The sequence below is a fragment of the Ochotona curzoniae genome, unplaced genomic scaffold (genome assembly GCF_017591425.1).
Source record: "Ochotona curzoniae isolate NIBS_2020 unplaced genomic scaffold, NIBS_Ocur_1.0 contig_430, whole genome shotgun sequence".
Taxonomy (NCBI): Eukaryota; Metazoa; Chordata; class Mammalia; order Lagomorpha; family Ochotonidae; genus Ochotona; species Ochotona curzoniae.
The window spans coordinates 18,670,706-18,689,734 of record NW_024466219.1 but is presented as its reverse complement, the minus strand read 5'-3'; the positions used below and the strand labels follow the sequence as shown (position 1 = coordinate 18,689,734).

The 19,029-nt window shown below is 40.7% G+C and overlaps 1 protein-coding gene across 1 annotated transcript in view; it reads right to left on the bottom strand.

Moving 5' to 3' along the window:
• Window positions 1-2,854: 2,854 nt before the first annotated feature.
• Window positions 2,855-19,029, bottom strand: part of HSD11B1 (hydroxysteroid 11-beta dehydrogenase 1) — a 41,352-nt gene continuing 25,177 nt past the window's right edge. Inside the window, exons 6-7 of the mRNA XM_040985289.1 lie at window positions 5,717-5,860; window positions 2,855-3,469 (exon numbers count right to left, since the gene is read on the bottom strand). Of these exons, the coding sequence (XP_040841223.1) occupies window positions 3,252-3,469; window positions 5,717-5,860 (362 nt within the window). The 3' untranslated portion in view covers window positions 2,855-3,251. The remainder of the gene's footprint in view (window positions 3,470-5,716; window positions 5,861-19,029) is intronic.

The following is a 19,029-nucleotide window of genomic DNA, read 5'->3' as shown; positions in this document are numbered from 1 at the left end:
TATATTTCTGGGTTCCACACAGTTGAAAAGGGACATCCTTGAACATATATTTTAAAATTTCTGCTCAAGGGAACAAAGGAGGCTGGGTCCTCTTAAATGGAACTTATCAAGGGACAAGGGCCATTGTACTACTGGTATCCTGGATGCTGGTGCTGCTTGACCCCTGGCAGTCTTGAGAGATGGGAAAGGCGAGTCAGCTTAGGAATTGGGCAGGCCTCTTGGAAAAAGCCCATTGAATGTTGATTCCCTGCAGAGATGATTGAAACACCCTCCTAAGGCAGCAGAAGTGAGTTCCTTGCTAACCCAGATCTGAGGGAAGATTACTCTGACAGAATCACAGCAGCTTCCCAGAGTGGGGAGGGCAATGTTGGGATATTTAGAGGTTTGGAGTCCAGTTTAAGATGGGGTCTCATTGTGCACCAGCATGATGGTGTATCACCCTAATTTTCTGCCCTATGGCAATGAAAACCCATTTGTTTGTGTCTCAGCTGCTCCACTTCTCATCCGATTCCCTGCTTATTTCCTGGGAAAGCAGAGAAGGATGGCCCAAAACTTTTGGATCCTGAATCCATTTGGGTGACCTGGAAGAATCTCCTGGCTCCTGGCTGCAGCTCAGCTCAGCACTGGCCATTGCAATAATTAAGGGGGTGAATCAGTGGTGGAAGATCTTTCTCTCTGTCTCTCTTTCTCTTTATAAGTCTGCCTTTGCAATAAAAAAGAAATATTAAAAAAAAGATGAGGCCTCATTGTGATGGTCTTACTAGGATTGGGAAAGATTATGATACATATAATGCCTTCGTTTGGAGTTGGTGAGCACAGTGAAATTAGAATAAGGTTTGAAAGCAGACTAGTCACTTGATGTTATCTATTGAGCATCATAAAATGGGTCTGCAACATTTATCTTTCAGTGCCAGAGTTTCCTGGAAGAGCAAAGTTATGCTAATAAAGATGTTGGAATTTTAATGTCATGTTAGTGTCAGTGAAGATAATAATTTATGTGGGTGTAAACAGTTTCAGTTCTCAGACCTACTTTTCGAGATCTTTCACTTTGGATTCTGGGGAAAGTCTCATTTAGAAAGAGCTTTCATCCCTTCCCAGGCCAATTTTAACTTGACTTTCATATCGTCTCAACCCTTTGGTGAAGAAATTACTGAATTCCATCTCCTCACTGTGAAGAAGGTGGGGGTTGGGAGCAAGGGATTGATTTCTTTTTAAAAAAGTATTTTTTTTTTATTGGAAAGGCAAATTTATGGAGAGAAAGAGAGACAGAAGTTTCCTCCATCTGTTGGCTTACTAACCAAATGGCTATTGGAGTTGAGTTGAATCAATTTGAAGCCAGGATCCAGGAGTCAGCAGCAAGGAGCCTGGAGCTTCTTCTGAGTCTTCTATGTGAGTGCAGGAGTCCAACCAAGGCTTTAGGCCATCTTCCTCTGGTTTCCCAGGCCACAAGCAGGGAGCTGAGTGGGAAGTGGAGCAACCAGGACATGAACTGGTGCCCATATGGGACCTCAATGCTTAGATGTGGAGGACTAGCCAGTTGAGTTGGGCCCAGCTCATTTGCAACAGAAGAGAATTAAACTGATTGGTCAGAGGCTGAGACACATTAGACCACATTTTATTGTTGCACATGTATTCGTGCCTGGGTATTAGTATGCTACCTAGTTAGAACAGAAACTTCATGATTTTTGGTTTATTTTCTTGCATGTAGGTGCAGTTAGATCTCCCCGACTCACTTGCATTGAACATAGCCCAGGAAGCCCATATTTATTCTCTCAGAACTAGTTCCTTTTCTGCACATTTGCTAGGTTTAGCCAACTCCAGTCTGTTCTGCCATCCACTTGGATTTAGAAGTGAGAGAAAAAAATATCATTCATACGCACCCATCACTATGTCATTTGCCATGGAAGCCCTTTATTTGGGGGCACTGGGCTTTGCTGGATATCCTCTATCTATCCCTCAATATCATGCTTTTCCACCTGCTTGTGCACAAGGAAGCTGACCTGTATGGTCTATACCAATCCACTCCCTTGCCTGAGTGTTTCTCTAATGAGAAGTACCTGTCAGAGATCAGCAGAAGGGAGTAAGTGGGGCTGGGGTGTTTCTTCCTCCACAGAGCTCCTTCAAGGCTCTTGGTGTGCTGGTTGCTTTTCTTAACTAAAGCTAAAAACTTCTGTCATGTGCCACCTTTCCAATGGATCTTTTAATCCATGGTTTCTTTTAACATTCTTTCCTTTAGACCCTATGGACCTTGGAGGCAGAAACAGCTGCAACTAACCCTGAGATACTGCACTATCTGTTGTGAGTTCTGTATGCCCTGCTCATGCTATTAGTAGTGGTCTTCCATTTTTATTAAACCATATTAAAATTATTTCTTGTGAGGGTGCCATATCTTACCTGCTGAATTGTTAAGATGTCTTCTTTCTTTTTTGGTTGTAGGCAGGTGATGACTAGCAATTGTTTGATAAAAACCATTGAATAAATGATGAAACAATTGAATAGTAGTAGCACTTGAATTCCAGTCTTTCCTCTCTGAACTTCCAATAGGCAGCTGAGCATTCGCATGTGAAATACTCATGGTTAATGTGATTAGTGCGAGAGTAATGAACAGACATAGGTTTTGTGACTTAAGCCTCAAGAACTTACACTTCCCTGAGTTTGTCCAAGTGACTCATTGCCAGGTATCTTTCCATGGGAACAATGTACAATAATACGTGAGTATTTGGAATACACAGTAATGATGAAGACATCTTGTCCACCAAATGAAGAGTAGGGTGATTTCTCCAACTCAGGAAGAGAAAAAAATTGTTAAGACTACAAAATAAGAGATGAACATTGAAAAATTTCAGGTGTGTAATTTATTATTTTGAAGGGATAATAGTGAATGAACTCAAATTATAGCTGCCAGTTATGAATACATACAGTTTATATGACCTTTATTATAATTAATATTATACTATGCATATTATGTATGAGGTAAATTTAATATTACTATCATGTAATTATGCCTGTGGTTACTGTCAGTTTCACCCCTGCAGGTTGCAAGGTGTCATGACATTTATTATAATTACATTTCCACTGTGCAAGTATTAGAGGAAAATCATTTCCATCGTGAGATGTGACCAATGACTTGCATGTTTCTGTGAGACAGACTAGTTATCCCTCTGTGAAAACGCCTTCAAGGATAGAGTTCAGATAAATATTGGGCAAAACACTCCCAAGATCCCTCAGCATACCCAACCTTAAGGGAATTCTTAGTTATCTAACAATTTGTTTATATTAAGTCTCCTGGACTGGAGGAATTCCATAAGCTGCCTCCCTGGGTTTCCCAGCAGGAGAGAGGTCCACCGAGGTTTGCCATAGTACATTTCATCCTGGCGTAGAGCTCCTCCTTTGATGATCTCCAGGGCACATTCCTCCTTTGGAGCGGCCTCCAGATTGAGTTTAGTAGAAACTGCCTTCATGGCTGTATCTGCAGAAGGACAAGGGAAGAGTGGTGTTATCCAAGGCTGGTGGAGTCAACGTGACGGGAGGTCTGTCGACACTAGCTGCTCTTGGCCAATGCTTGCCCTGTATGCTTCATAAGCCCTATACAGAATTCTTGGAAACTGGGTAGCTTTACAGACTGTTGAGCAAAGACAGGTTGTAGTGTTCATAGGGGCCCAGCCTACCGTCCGGAGGTTGGTGGAAGCAATTGTAGAAAATTAGTTGCTTCTCTCTTGAATACTCTGGTAGGAATGAATGGAAGATCCTTTGGTCGGAGTGGAAGTTGGTGGGGGAGGGAGGAATGCAGAATAAGACATCAGTCACCTGATGGGACACTTCAAGGTGCACAGCAGGGTGTGGTTTGGTACTGACGGACTGACTTGAAAAGGGAGGGGAGACATGGAGATGCTGGATCTTGCTCCCTTGTCAGCCTTGAGAACTTTCACTTAAGGACATTTCTTATTCTCTTCTCTCTCCTTCCACATTTTTATGGCCTTTTTGAGGAGAATCTCTCCATACTTTGACTACTTTATTGTCTCTTGTTGTGTAAGGATTACTCAATTGCTTTTTCTTTTCAAAGATTTATTTATTTAAATTGGAAAGACAGATTTACACAGAGAAGGAGAGATAGAAAGATCTTCCATCTGCTGGTTCATTCTGCACATGGCCAAAATGGTCAGAGCTGACTCAATCTGAAGCCAGGAGCCAGGAGCTTTGTCTCCCATATGGGTGCAGGGTCCCAAGGCTTTTAATGGGGCTAGCACAGTGGCATAGCAGGCTAATGCACCATGCCACCAGCATCCTATATGGGCCTGATTCATGTCTTGGCTTCTCTACTTATGATATAGCTCCCTGCTTGTGGCCTGGGAAAGCAGGAGAAGGTTGTTCAAGTCCTTGGGTCCCCTGCACCCATGTAGGAGACACAGAGGAAGCTCCTGCCTCCTGGCTTTAGATCAGCACAGCTCTGCCTGTTGAGGCCATCTGCAGAGTATACCAGTGGATGGAAGACCTTTCTGTTCGTGTCTCCCTCTCTCTCTCAGTAAAATTTGCCTTTCAAATAAAAATTAAAAATAAATTAAAAAAATATATATAAACACACAGATGTATTTAAGGGGAGAAAGAGAGGCAGGAATAGAGGGATGGAGGGAGAGAAGAGAATGAGTGCGTACCAGTTACTGGTTTACTACCCAAATACCTGGAAGCACTGGGGACTGAAGCCAGGGGCTGGGATCTCAGTTCAGGCTCACCATGGGCATCAGGAACACTTGAACTGTCAGTTCTACCTCCCATTGTCTGCATTAGCAGGGGCTGGAGTATAGAGCTGGAGAAGGAATTCTGATATGGGATGCAGGTGTTCTGATTGGCTCCTCAATAGGTGGGCCAAATGCTTGCCTCTCAATTGTTTTTTAAAAGGAAATTTCTTATGGTACCTACTCCATGTTTTGGATGAGCTTTTGTGTGGATTTCACAGATATTTGTGAAAATTATACAGAGTACACTTTATATACACTGAACTCTACTTCCCCAAATTGTCACATCATACATAATGATTATACATTAGATAAAAACGGATACAATAGAACCGATACAATATTAAAGAGCTTGTTTTTTCCACTCATGTCTTTTTTATGCTCTGGATCTTAACTGGATTGCACTTAGTACTAATTTCTTATTTTTCCTCCAATTTGTACGGTTGTTTTCTTTTTTTTTTTTTTTCCTCATGGTCTTGATACTTTAGTAGAGTGGTAATTAGCTTTTCTTTTTTTGTAGAATGTTCATCAGTTTTGAGTTTATCCCTGCCCTCTTGTGATTGGGCTAAGGCTATGTATTCTCAGCAAGACTATCACAAAAAAAATCATGTTGTGGTCTTCTCAGTGTATTACATCAAAGGGTTCATGCTCCTCAGTATGTCTTATTACTGGTGATGTCCTTAAGAAACATCAATATGTATTTGTCAAGGTTCATATAGGAAAATAATGGCCATGAATTATCCATGAGGCCATAGGTGCTCAGAAAAGGCTCAGGCGATGTATGCAGTGTCACTGAGCATACCTGGTGGTGAGAACTGGAAAGCAGAGTCTAACAGTGGTGACAGAACAGCTTCATTGAATGACAGGCTCATCCTGATTCTCTGCATTCTGCCTGATTCAAGGAACCCGGCACCCCTCTGTACCCACGATGCTAAGGCAGATAGTCCATCCCTAGGCCATTTATTTCCAATGGCTAACCTTACCTGTGTTTATGAGGCCAAGGACACAGAGAGTGACTGACACATTGACCTTGGCTATTGAATGTTCTTTCCTGATAGCAGAGAAAAATCCATCCAGAGCAAACTTGCTTGCAGAATAGGGAGCAACCATGGGATGACCCATTTTCCCTAAATAGTAAGGAAATAAGTTACCAAGGTGATCCACTTCAGCTTTCAGTCTGTAGCTGACTTTGCAACCTAGGGTCCTCTTGCCCTTGGAATTTGTGTATCCGTCTGTGTTGAATTTCTAGAAGGAAATTTATGACAACATCAAAGGCATGTGGTGTGGGTGGGCTTCAGGCCAACCTTCATTGAAGGGGCATTAGCTGGGTTTTTAGTAAGCATGGTGAATAAACTGGAAAGCTGAACCATGTAATCCACAGCTTCAGGCTCTTCTATGTCTGACCCAAGAGAGCCAATACTTCAAGGGTTTGATGAGAGCTCTTTGCCCACTCAGTCTTTACCTCAGTCATGGAGAGGGTATGCTTAGCTTATTCACAAAGGCAATAGAACTGTCTCATCTTTGGAATTTTTGTATCCAAAATCTCTACCCACCCCATCACTACCTTTTTCAATGTTTATCAGCTTGATTAATTTCCACTGCAATATTTTTGAGGCTATGTGGGCATTTTTCTTAAAGGATAACCTATTCTTCATGTCCTTCTCAAGAAAAGGATGTCAAAGTAGACCAAGACTACAATATTTGTAACCCTCGTTATAAAAACTACTTACAAAACCTTGTCTGCCTATTGTAGAATCTGGCTTGTTTCAGCATTGACCTGTATTGATTGCATTTCATCTTGGGTATGTACTGCATCCCTTTTTCCGGTGTGTATAGTAATTTTACATTGTATCCTGCACATTGTGAATGCTAATAGACTATGTAGCTTCCATCTTACTCCTCTAAAGAATATTGCTTTTTTTTTTATAGTGGGCAATTAACTTGGGCAAAATTCTGTGTTTGCTGTTAATAGTTGTCAGCTGAAATATCTGTTCAATTATTTGAATCCCAATTTGACTGCTTAATATCTGCACTGCCCATACATAGCTCAAGGGACAACCTAAGATTTGGGTGGAAATTATATATGGAATTTTGAGCTCCCCCACTGTGGCTCTCTCCTTTCCAGCAACTTTCTCCCATCCTTTTACTTTCCACCTATATCGTATCCCTGTCCCTTTCCTTCTAGATCTTCAAGCTAGTAAGATGGCAGATTTTTATTCCAGATTGAGCACTGAGTAGGGCTGTCCTTAGGCATACGACTATAACATTGTTTGGTTTCATCCTCTTCCATGTATTGACAACCCCCCAGTCTCTGTCTTGGTATTCTCCACTTCTTTCAATGATTGTTTCCTACATTTTGTCAGAAGCTTACAGTTGTTGTCTTTCAAGATACCATTCTGCTGTCACTGGATTGGCACCTTTGTGGTTCTAAGTGTAATATAGTTGTGTGTCAAATCAATGGACAAAGAATGACTTTTTCTATTCCATAAAGCTTCTAGGAAAGTTGATTGACTAATTGTAAAGGATTAAGTTAGCTTCTTGTTTTATATCATCTATCAAAGAAAACTCTAAATGGAAAATTATGACAGTATTGTTTACCTAATAATTATTTCTCCCTTATTTATAATAGAGTATGTTTTTGTATAGGACAGGTAAAAATTCTCATCTCTGCAAGAGCCCCTTGCTCTAGTGGCCTTGTGACAGAGTTCTGGTGGATAACAAATCTAACACAGGAAATTTCCAGGAAAGACATGGATTTATGAATAAGTTGGGTGGATCTAGGTGGTATGCAGCTTTTATATTTTGGCTTTTCCCTTTCTTCCTAAATGAATTTCACATGTAACGTAGATGATCAGGGATATCTTTACATTTTTTTTAAATTGTTTTTTATTTTTTAAAGATTTATTATTTAAATAGGATTTAAAGATTTATTTATTATCTTGACAAGAAAAACAGATTAGATTTACAGAGAGAAGGAGAGACAGAGAAAAAGATCTTTATCTGCTTGTTCATTCCACAAATGACTGCAATGGCCAGAGGTGAGCCAATCCAATCCAAAGCCAGGAGCTGGAAGCTTCCTTTTTGTCTCCCACATGGGTACAGGGTGCAAAGTCTTTGGGCTGTCCTCTACTGCTTTCCCAGGTCACAAGCAGGGAGCTGAATGGGAATTGGAACAGCTGGGACACAAACTCGAGTCCATATGGGATCCTGGCACTTGCAAGGCAAGGATTTAGCCATTGAGCCATGGCACAGGGCCCCATAATATATTTTATCAGTACCTTAGGGCTGGGACAATGACCCAAGCAGGGCACGGGGCTCAGGACACACTGTTGATTGCTTACCCAGTATTTTATTTGCTTTGCTTATTATTTAACAAAACCCTAGTTCAACTTACATTTTTATCTATTTGAAGATTGTTAATGCTCGTCAATATAAAGTTTCTTTAAAGCATTCCTGAAAAATGCATATTTAAAAATTTTCTTACACCAACATAAACTTTTGAAGTGTACTGATAAATCTTCTGCTCTTATTTTTTAGAAGCAGAATCTCTGATTTATTGCTTGTTTCAAAGTTATCTAGAATAAAATCTAGATTTCAGAGATTCCTTCAGCCAGAAGTTGCCAGATGACTATGTTGTGTCTAATGGGATGCAGGTAGAAGTGTTTCATGTAGCTTAAGGGGGTTTCCTTAAAGGGAATTACTCCTTCTTTCTTCTTAGTGCCTGAAGGTAGTTGTGATGGATGTGGCTCTGGAATTATTTGGATTACAAAGTAGGAGTCATGTATTGGTAATGGCAGAGAATTGAGATAGAAAATGGAGACTGGATTGCCGTATTAGCCTTCTACTGCCTACCTTCAGGGTTGATTTACATTTTAATTTGCTTAACCCACTGTCATTAGGTCTTCTGCATCTGAAAACTTAAATTAATTTTTACTAATAGTCCTGTTAAATTTTGTGCACCCAATGTATGTGTCAAAAGAAAGCTGATATCATCCCTAATTCTGGCAGTGAACAGACACAATCTATTTAATTCTATTCTTCTTACTCATATTTGATATAGAAGTCAGCAGGTGGCCCATTTTGGACCAATGAGACTTGAGATGCATGTGTTGGCTCCTTAGAAAGTTCTTTGTTTTCCTGGATGAGTCTCTTAGAGTGATGTCCTCTTTCTTTTTGATGGACATTTCGGTGCATGGCTATGGGAGCTGGCATTATTACAGCTCTCTCTGTCAGCTTGAGGATGAAGCTGCATATGGAAGAGAACAAGGGTGATAGAATCATGAGGAAACAGACAGAATGCCAAGTCAACTAGGAAGCCATCCTACATCTGAACTTCAGTTATGTCAATAATTTTATTGTTTAAGCCAAAATAGGCCCAAATTTTCTATAAGAACAGCATATTAGTTAAAAATATAAGCCCAAGAGTTAGATGGCCCAATTGTGGATACCAAGTATGCTTTTTTATTTTAAGTATGCTGTTTCATGGCTGTAATATGTAGATAATAAGTTACCAAGCTAACACGATCTGCCAGTATATAAAAAACACAAATGCCAGCACATAAAAAGTACTCAGGCAATGCTATTATTGTTAATAGTATCAGTATTCAAATTTAAGAGGAAAAATAGTTACTTTGGGAAAAGAAACATGCCACTCAAATTCAAATTAGAAAGTTCTTGTGGAAAGTCAAATTATAAAAAAGATATGGGTGAATTTATAATCTCAAGGTAAGAGACATTTTTAGACATAGGAAATCAAAGGTATGCGCTATAAGGGGAAATGTAAATATATAAAATATGAGGAGCTGCAGTGCACTCCAAGTGTCTGTTGAAGCCTTCCCTCACACATCCCCTTCAGAGAGACTCCTTCTAGACCAATGGAATCAGCCTGGGATAGTCGATGGGCGCTTCCTGAAACCACGTCATGGCCTCTCTCTCAGCAAAGTAAGATCAGCAACACAAGGATCTTGCTGCTGAGGGATTGGAACCTGATGGTCAGCTAAGCTAACTAGCGTAGTGGTTTCCAGACACAGAAGAGGTTTAGTCAACAGAGATGGGCATCGTGCAGGAATCAGCAGGCACATGTGGCAAATGTAATGGCCACAAAACTACAGCCAAAGATTAACTAACATTTGGTTAGTATTATGTGTCAATCCAGAGTCCAAAGGCTGATACTTTTAAGCACCAGTTAGGCTTCCCTTTGCAGAAGGCCCCACTTTGATAGCAGTCACTTCTAGGAGCCACAAGGTGAATCAGCCCTGCCTGTGTTGGGGACGTTTCTCTATACTTTCATAGTCAAGCTCCAGACTGATCAATGTTCTTATCAATAGATAAGATGAATCCCTCCTGGTCCCTTTGTATTAATGTCTAGGACTGCTAAGCCAGAGTATTATAGACTCAGCAGCTTAGGAGAGCAGGATTGTACTCTGTCTCAGTTTTGCAGTTCAGAAGTGCAAAACCAAGGCACCAGCATGACTCTGGCGGAGAGGGCTTCCCGCCCTCTCCTGTATAGCTTCCTGTGTCAAGCAGCAGTCTGTGATGTTCTTGGCTTGGGGATGCATCAGTCCAATCACTCCATCTTCAACTCAACACCTCTGTGACACGTCATCATCTGCCTGTGTCTTGTAGAAGACACTTGCCTTTAAATGTAGGTGTTCTTGGATAAGACAGGAGGATTCCATTTTGAGATCTTAATTGCATCTCTAAGAAGTCTTGTATGTATAAGGTCATATTTACAGGTTGCAAGTGGACTATCTCCTGGGGGGCTACCTTTCAGCCCAGCACATGCCCTAAGGGATGATGAAGATGTCGAGTGTGGACCTTAATGTGTTTGTGCAGGTGGCCACAGAGATTTAGAAGCACTAGAGTATGTGAAGCCACAGATGGAACTGCTATTGCAGTGATTTTTGTGCTGTTCATGGAGCACAGTGCATCCAGTTCCTATCCTTAACTCTGCTTTAAAGGTTAGACTCAAGGCACAAAGGAAAATTTCAAGTGGTTTTCAGGAGACACACAAAGAAAGATGACAGAAAAGAGAATGGGAAGGAGGAAGCAGAAGAAGGGAGATAGGGAAAGAGGCAGGCATGGCACAAGTCTTCTTGAAAAAGGCACAGTGTAAAGGTATGGTTTTAAAATCCTTGAAAGCCATGAAAGAAGTGCTAAATAGACAAACTAGAGACAAAGAAACCGAAACATTCTTAGCCTTTATTGTGAACACCATACTTGAGGCACGATGTGACACAACTATCTATGGCTACAATTGTCACTAGCATTCACTACAAGCATATTTCATCTCTTACATTTCATGACCTATCATTGATCTGAAAACCTTTAAATCAATACTTCTCAAATTTATTGTTTATGAGGACCATGCATGGAGCCTGTTAGCCTGCAGTTCTAAGCCTGTTCCCCACCTTTCCACTTCATCGAGATTCTTCTAGTGTTTGCTATATAGTAAGTGCAGTATTGAAAGGCTCAGAAAGAGTGATTTTAGCCACACACCATGTTTATCATAGGCTTTGGGGGTTGGTGTGAGGAGCAGGTAAGTGGTGGCTGAAGCCTGTTCAACCTCAAATGACCTTAAATGACCAAACTAGGACTAAATGGGAAAATGTGGCTTTCCTGGGGTCCTGCTTAACTCTGCCTAAAATAACAACCTGAAGTGGTAAGTGTACTCCCCAGGGAAATTCCATCTGTAACACTTGCCATGCCACAGGGAGGACTATTAGTGTCCCAGACAGGGCCTGCAAAGAGCGCGTAAGGCACCCTGCAGAAGAGTCAGATTGGAGCATTTCCCAGAGGATCAGAAGGCACCCATGAGCTCTGATGACTTGCCAGGGCCAGAGGAAACCCAGCTGTATTAGCTGAGTTCTGGCCCAAAAGTACTTCCCTACCCTTGCCTTTTCTTCCCCTCATTACTGCTTTCGTATCATCCGTGAGTGAGGAGGTGGTGGGGACAGAAGGAAAGGCTGAACACTCGCTCTTTCCTATCCCAGCTTCCCTATCAATGGTAGGTTCCAGCTTGAAACAGGGAGAAGTTTGGGTTAAAGTTAAATGACTAGACATTTTAAGAAAATGAGATGCTTGTTGAGGCTGGAGTTCATTAGAGGACTTTTTATTATTCTAGAATGACCAGAAAAGTCTTGCCACCTGCCTGCCCTAGATCACATTCAGGTTCAGGAAGAGCTGCCTGTAGAACAGGTTTGAACAGGCGGAAGGACGAAAGTGTCTTGTTGTTTTCTGATTGTCCCCTACACGATCCACTTGTTCAACTGTCAGTTAAAACAAAACAAAACAAAACAAAAACTGTGCCAGAGTCTGAGTTTCATTAAACAAAAATCAGTAAGTAAATAAATAGGCTGTTCTGAAATGCATGAGGCCATCCAGAAAATGTGGGGGATAAGACGGAATAAATGCTCTTGCCCAAGGTTGAAAGGAAAGAAGTCATCATGGCAGAAGAGGCTTATGGCTGCTAGATTTCTCTTCTGGGAAGTGTTAGACTACAAAGGACTAAAGCTACAGGAAACCCATATTCTGAAGCAAAATGTGGGACGTGGAGCCTGACAAGTTTGAGTGCAGACGTGGTGATAAATGGGACAGAATGTTTGCAATTAGCTCTGTCCCAGAAACGCTGGGACTAAGCCACTGTAGAAACAGCAAGAGCCAGAGAGCTGGCAGAGAGGCTGTGCGCCGAGGCTTGTTAGCTGTGCAGAAGAGGTCAAAGGGAGGCCTTGGTGCTTTTGTTCATCCTCTCTCTACCCTCCATCTTCAACTGCCTTGCTGAAATTTTGAAATGATTTCCATTTCAAAGGCGGATTTTAAACTGCTCTAATTGAATGCTCAGAAGAAAGTGCACAGGATTGAAAAGCTTCGGTTCCTGCTGCCATCAGACTTAGCCTCCCCCCGCACCCTACCCCCGCCACCAGCAAATGAGCCACATCCTCTGTTGAGTTAGCCCTAATTTGAGGTTCACTATGCCTTAGTGGTTTCAAGGCTGGAAACCTATCCTGATTCCTGACTCTTTCCCCTTACTTTGAGTCTTCCTAAAACTGCTCATTTGGGACCCTCCTAGTCTAAGTTCTGTAGTTGTTGCGGTTGAGTCTAATTCTGAAGCCATCTCCAGCCCTCTTCTTCAGGCTCTGAAGACCTGAGATCTGATCATTAATTTTGAGACAGTCACAGTCCAGTGATACATATCAAAGCAGTGGAGCTGATGGAACTGTTGAGGGAGCATGTGTTACAAGACAAGAGAAAGGGGGTTTAGGATTAAAGAATCTGGAGGAAACTACCAGGGAAGGTTGGGAAGATGAAGGGGTAGACAGAGCTGCCAAGAAAACCTAGGAGAATGTTTTGGCTGATGACAAGGAAGAAAGCATGTGTTCAAACAATCCAAATTGCTGCATATTGACTGGCCTGAGCATTTCTGCACAGCTACCTGTGCAATAGGATGTGAAATGTATTATTATTTTCTTAGAGTATCAGTACATCTAAGGCCAATGTAAACAGCAGATTATGAAGAGCCCGTACTGTGGAAGGGTGGGCTCAAACCAGTAGTACCAGCACTGCCCCTTCCAACTGCAAGAGCTGTGCCTGTCAAGGTCTGGCCGTGAGGCCTAGCAGCTAAAGTCCTCGCCTTGAACATGCCAGAATCCCGTGTGGGCGCCAGTTCTAATCCTGGCAGCTCCACTTCCCATCCAGCTCCCTGCTTGTGGCCTGGGAAAGCAGTTAAAGACGGCCCAAAGCTTTGGGACCCTGCACCTGTGTGGGAGATCCGGAAGAAGTTCCTGGCTCCTGGCTCCGGATCGGCGTAGCAACACTTGGGGAGTTGCGCTCATTTGGGGAGTGAATCATCGGACGGAAGATCTTCCTCTCTGTCTCTCCTCCTCTCTGTATATCTGACTTTGTAATAAAAATGAATAAATCTCTCTAAAAAAAAAAGAGCTGTGCCTGTCCCTCATGTTCCTCCCACTGAGGCACAGCAGAAGCAGTGGCATCCTTGTGATCTGGAGTCACAGAGAGGGACTTCAAGAGCACTGTTTGGAGAACTTTTCAAGTGTCCCTGTAATCTGGGTGCTGGATTTGACTCATATCTGAGATTTCAAAGACAGGACTGATGGAAACCCTTGAGCTGAAAGTAGTGGGTTGTGGGGAGGCATTGCTCACACCAAAGGAAGCACAGGGAAGAGGAATAGATGTGGTGCTGTTTCCTGCACAGGATCTCTGAAGAACTCGTGAGAAACCCTCTCTGCCCCCAGTTCCTGCTTCGTATTTCCAAGTCAGTAGACTCCTAGGATAGGATTTTCCCCCCTTAGAAATAATTTCAAGCTCAATGGAAAAGTTTTAAAATGAGTACACAGATCTACTTTGTTTCTTGAGCCAACTGCCATCATTGAGTTCATTGTAGATTTCATATCCCATGCCCCCATATTAGTCAGTTTTTGTCACTATAACAAAATACCTGTGGCAAGTAACTTTTTAAGCAGAAAAGATTTATTTTCACTCACAAATTCTATAGATTCACAGCCCAAGATTGGCATCCCTATTTGTTGGACATTCGATAAGGGGTTCTAGCTGCAAGAATTGAAGAGCAAGGGGTACAAAGAATCATGTGGAAAGAGCAAGTATACATGTCTGTGTTTGTGGTTTCTTATAAAGCCAGCAGGATTTAATCGTGGGAACTCTAACTGCTAAATCTGATCCATTGGCCTCTCAAGACTCAACCTCCAAACATGAAAATGGTCCTCTGAGTACAATGGTCTAAGCCTTTAACACAAGGACTTTTGGGGGACACTGAACATGCAAACTAGTACACAAACCATAGCATTTTCAAATGCTGGGGTGTTCATTTCTACCACATAGGGACATTTTTTTCTCCATTGTCACAATACAGCCACCAACACAAGGGAAGTCATTTGAAAATTTTACAGCTGCCATAACAGATTATGGCAAGTTGGAACACTTAAGGCAACAGAAATTTAGTGTTTCTCAGTTCTTGGACCTGGAAGTCTGAAATCAAGGTGTTGGTCAGGACAGGAGAATCCTTTCTTGCTGTCAAGATGATTGAGCTTCCTTTCGCTCTGTCATCCCAATCTCCTATGCCTCCCCAGCCTTCACTACTCTCCCTCTGTCCGTGTCGTCTCTTCTGCTTTAAGGATACCTGTCTCTGGATTTGGAGCTCACCTGAAAAATCCAGGATTATCTCCTCTCAATATTTTTAACGTAATTAAATCTGCAAAGGTTTTTTTTTTTCAGTTAAGGTCACATACACATATTCAGGCTGTTAGGATGTCATTATTGCAGGAGTCATCATTTGTGTATCATGGATATAGGATATTTTCATGATATCTAATTCTCAAAGCCATTGATTGAATAATGGGCCAAAGATCACATTGCATTTAATTGGCACGATGAGTGAGTCTCAATCAATTTGGGCTAAGTTTCTCAATCCTTTTGTAACTTTCATGACCCTGACACTGTTCAAGAGTCTATAATTTTGCATAAGCTGATATGCTGGGTCTGGTTAATATTGGGTTGTGAGAAGTAATTGTTAAATGTTCCTGAATTTTGCAAGCAAATTGACATCATGTGGATTTGGCCACTATGGGAGTAAGTGGTGCAAGTCAAGGTTTTGATTTGTCCTTTCTGGAGCACTGGTTGTTAAATATTTCTCAGCATACCTTGAAGAATGTACTTCTGTTTGGATTTGTCTCTTGTTTTCTCGGGTTTCTTCTGAGGTTATGCATTTAGGGCAAGATAACAGAAGGAACTGATTCCTTCCCACCACCTCCGATCAGGTGGTATCTGATCTCCGTTTACTCCATTACTAGTGGCTGGCCTTTATCATTTGAATTAGGTGGGATATCTCAGGTTTATTCATTGTAAAACTAATCTTCCCACCTCCTGTCCCCCTGCCTTGTAACCAAGTGTTTTGTAACAGGGTACATTTTTTTTTTCAAGCTATCTTATGTAGTTTTAAAGTTCAGTGGCATTAAGTACATTCGTGTTGTGCAGTCATCACCACCATCCATCTCCAGAATTTTTTCATTTTCGAAAATTGAACTCCAGAACCCATTGGACAAACACTCTTCATTCTTTTCTCTCTCCGGCATCTGGCATCCACCCTTATGTTTTCTATCAATTTTTGTTTCTTTCAAAATTTCATATTAGTGGGGTCACACAGGGTTTCCTTCCTTTTAAGACTAACATTCCATTGTCTCCAAGCCGTATATTGCTTGTTAAGTCATTGATCAATGGCTATTTGAATGACTTTCATGTTTTCCCTATTATGAACAATGCTACAATAGACATGGGTGTACACACCCACCTTTGAAGCCCTGCTTTTGATTCTTTTGCCTATATTCTGAGAGATTAAATTTCTGGGTCATATGGTAACTAAATTTTTAATATTTTGAGGAACTGCTATATAATTTTTTACAACAATCATACCGTTTGACATCCCCATCAATAGTACACAAAGATTTTAATTTCTCTATATCCTGGCTAACATTTTTTTGTTGTTGTTATTTTTTCTTTGTGTGTCTGCCTTTATAATAATGTCTGTGTTATGGGTATGAGTTAGGTACCCATTGTTTTGATTTGAGTTCCCCAATGATTAGTGTTGTTGCATTTTTTCATATATTTCTCAACCATTTGTATATTTTCTCTGGAGAACAGCCCTTTGTTTTTTGTTTAAGTTTTGAATTTGTTCTTTTGGTGTTGAGTAGGGTGGTACTTTGCAATGATAAGTTTACAAATACATTGTTTCTCATTACATTTTTACTTATTTATTCTGATGCTTTCTGGCTAAATTATTACCAACATAATTATCAAGAGATGATTTTCTAATTTGGTTATTTTAATATTTATTCTGTGGCTTTTCAGCATATGCCAAAGTCTTCTTTGCTTCTCATTCATGTTTTTTAAAATCATCATGAACTTGTAGTTTCTTATTGTTTAATGGGTTCTAAACTATTATTTCTATTCATTATATTAATATTATTTTAGATTTGGCTAGTGGGAACCCTTTCAAACTTGCCTCTGAGTCCTAATGTGTACCTCTTATTCTCTGAGCAGGTATTTCCTTATTGATAAAACAGACTTTTCTGTTTTATCAGATAAAACAGATTTTCAGACTTAAACTTTTCTTGCCTCTGCTTAGGACCAGCCATTTCTGCAGCAGCACATGTTCCTTCTGGTAAAGAATGATATTAGAAAACAGAATCTGGTGCTAAGTGTGCTTGTGGTTTCTCTTAGCAGACAGAGTGAGGGAATGCATTTGTGTAAACATAGATACACACATATTTCTGTATCTATCCATGTGTATCTATTAACTCACACCTCTTATTACAATGCCAAACCACAGGGTTCTTGGTGATTTTCTCCTGTTTCAAGTCTGTGACATTGACAGTGAGAACTGGCTTCAATTATTCTCAGTATAGATTATATAATTGATAACTGACTTTTATAAATGGTCACTCCTCTTTTGCCTTTTTTGTATCCCCTTCTTCTCCTATCTGGAACCTGATGTCCAGTGTCAGACCACATGAATGTCCTGTTGACCTCACTTTGCACTCCCTTGCAGAAGACACCATCACCTCCCTATGTTCTGACACTGTGGGTCAGGTGCTGTGTGGTCACCCTCTTGGTCCTAGTTTGGCTCTGTAACTCTGCTCTGGGCTACAACTACCACCACTGCCTCTTGTGAGGATTTGGATATACCAAGTTAGGCTGCCAGTGTGGCTCCATGACCCCAACCTGCCCTATTCTGTTCAAGTTTGACAACCTGTGCTGCCAACTCCCTCCTCCGTAGAGATGTTGACTCTGCTTATCTGTTAGGAATGGCTTTTGGATTGAATTATGCTCAATGTTTCATAATTCATTAGCTAGTCCCTCCCCATAAAGAAATGACTGACCGCAAGGGCCTATGGTTCTGATGTGAAAGCCTACAGACAGACAGAAGAAAACATGCAGGGAAAATTTGGCTTCGTGTCTCCATTGCAGTCTAAGGAAAGACATGAAACCAAAAAGCAAGCTATCTCAACATTTATTCACCCAGGAAGAACGTGGTGATTATTTTCCAAATTTGCTAGCTCTGGGGAGACTGAGATGAATGAACACTATGCCTTCCTTAAGGACGGCATAGCCTAGTCACTGCAGATAAAATGCTTTATTTTATCGGTTTAAAAAGGCAAGCAGTTATAAGACACATCATTATTTTGTGTATGAAGAAACATGAAAAAAAGCTCACCAATAGAACATGATTCTTATCCATTGGAATTTTTATTTCATACTTGTTCAAAATGTTCCTTTAGGCTTATGTAGACATAATGTTTTCTATTGTCTTAAATCATACATTATTTCTGTACATTCTTAATATGATTTTTTCAAATGGAGCAATTTGCCTCACTATGAAATAGCATTCCTTAGTGGGAACTATTCTTTAAAATAGTATTTTCCAAGCCACTGATGGCCAATTTTTTTTAAGTTTTGATGATACTATTTTCTTGGTCTTATATTCTAATAAAATACTATTAGAAGTTAATATCAAGAATTAGCATGAATGCATCACATCAGTTTTTGTAATTGATACTTGGAATTTCTGTTTATAACTATTCCCAGGGACTTGAAATTTGTTCTGTTTTCAGTTGTGTTACGGGGTGTATAATTGGCTGTCTACTTCCATATTCTCAGTAATAAATTGCAACACAGATTCAGCTACTTGTGGATGTTTTTCTTTTTCACTGTCTTACAAAGCACTTGGTTTGGAGGGAGATATAAGTCATTCTATACAATTTATATTTGCTTCACTGACATAAAATTTATATCACACCTCTCTGAGTCTATGCAATCTATATATGTGTTACCATTTATTTCAAAGTTGAATCTTGGCCTAAGTTTAAAAAAAAACATGACACATCAGACAGGTTACGTTGAACCCATAAAGCGTGTAACTCAGGAGAAGTGATGACAATAGGAATAGCAGTGGCTAAGTTTGCTTGCAAAGATAATGACAATTATGCCACAATTACAATTAGTGCCTTGTAGTGATGGTAATATGCAGTAGAGATAAGACACATCTCCCTTTCAGTGTTGTTAAATATGAGTAAATGTGGTTTCTAGAATCAATGAAGCACAACATCACAACCCTGCTTCCTCCCTTTGGTCTTACTCTGTACTCACAGAATGTTGCAGTGACTAATTTGGATATACTAGTTAGTTAGCTGTGCCAGTTATTTAGATGGCTTAAAAATAAAAATCCTGAGTGACAGAAGTAATTTTCAGTGATGATGATCCAAAAGAT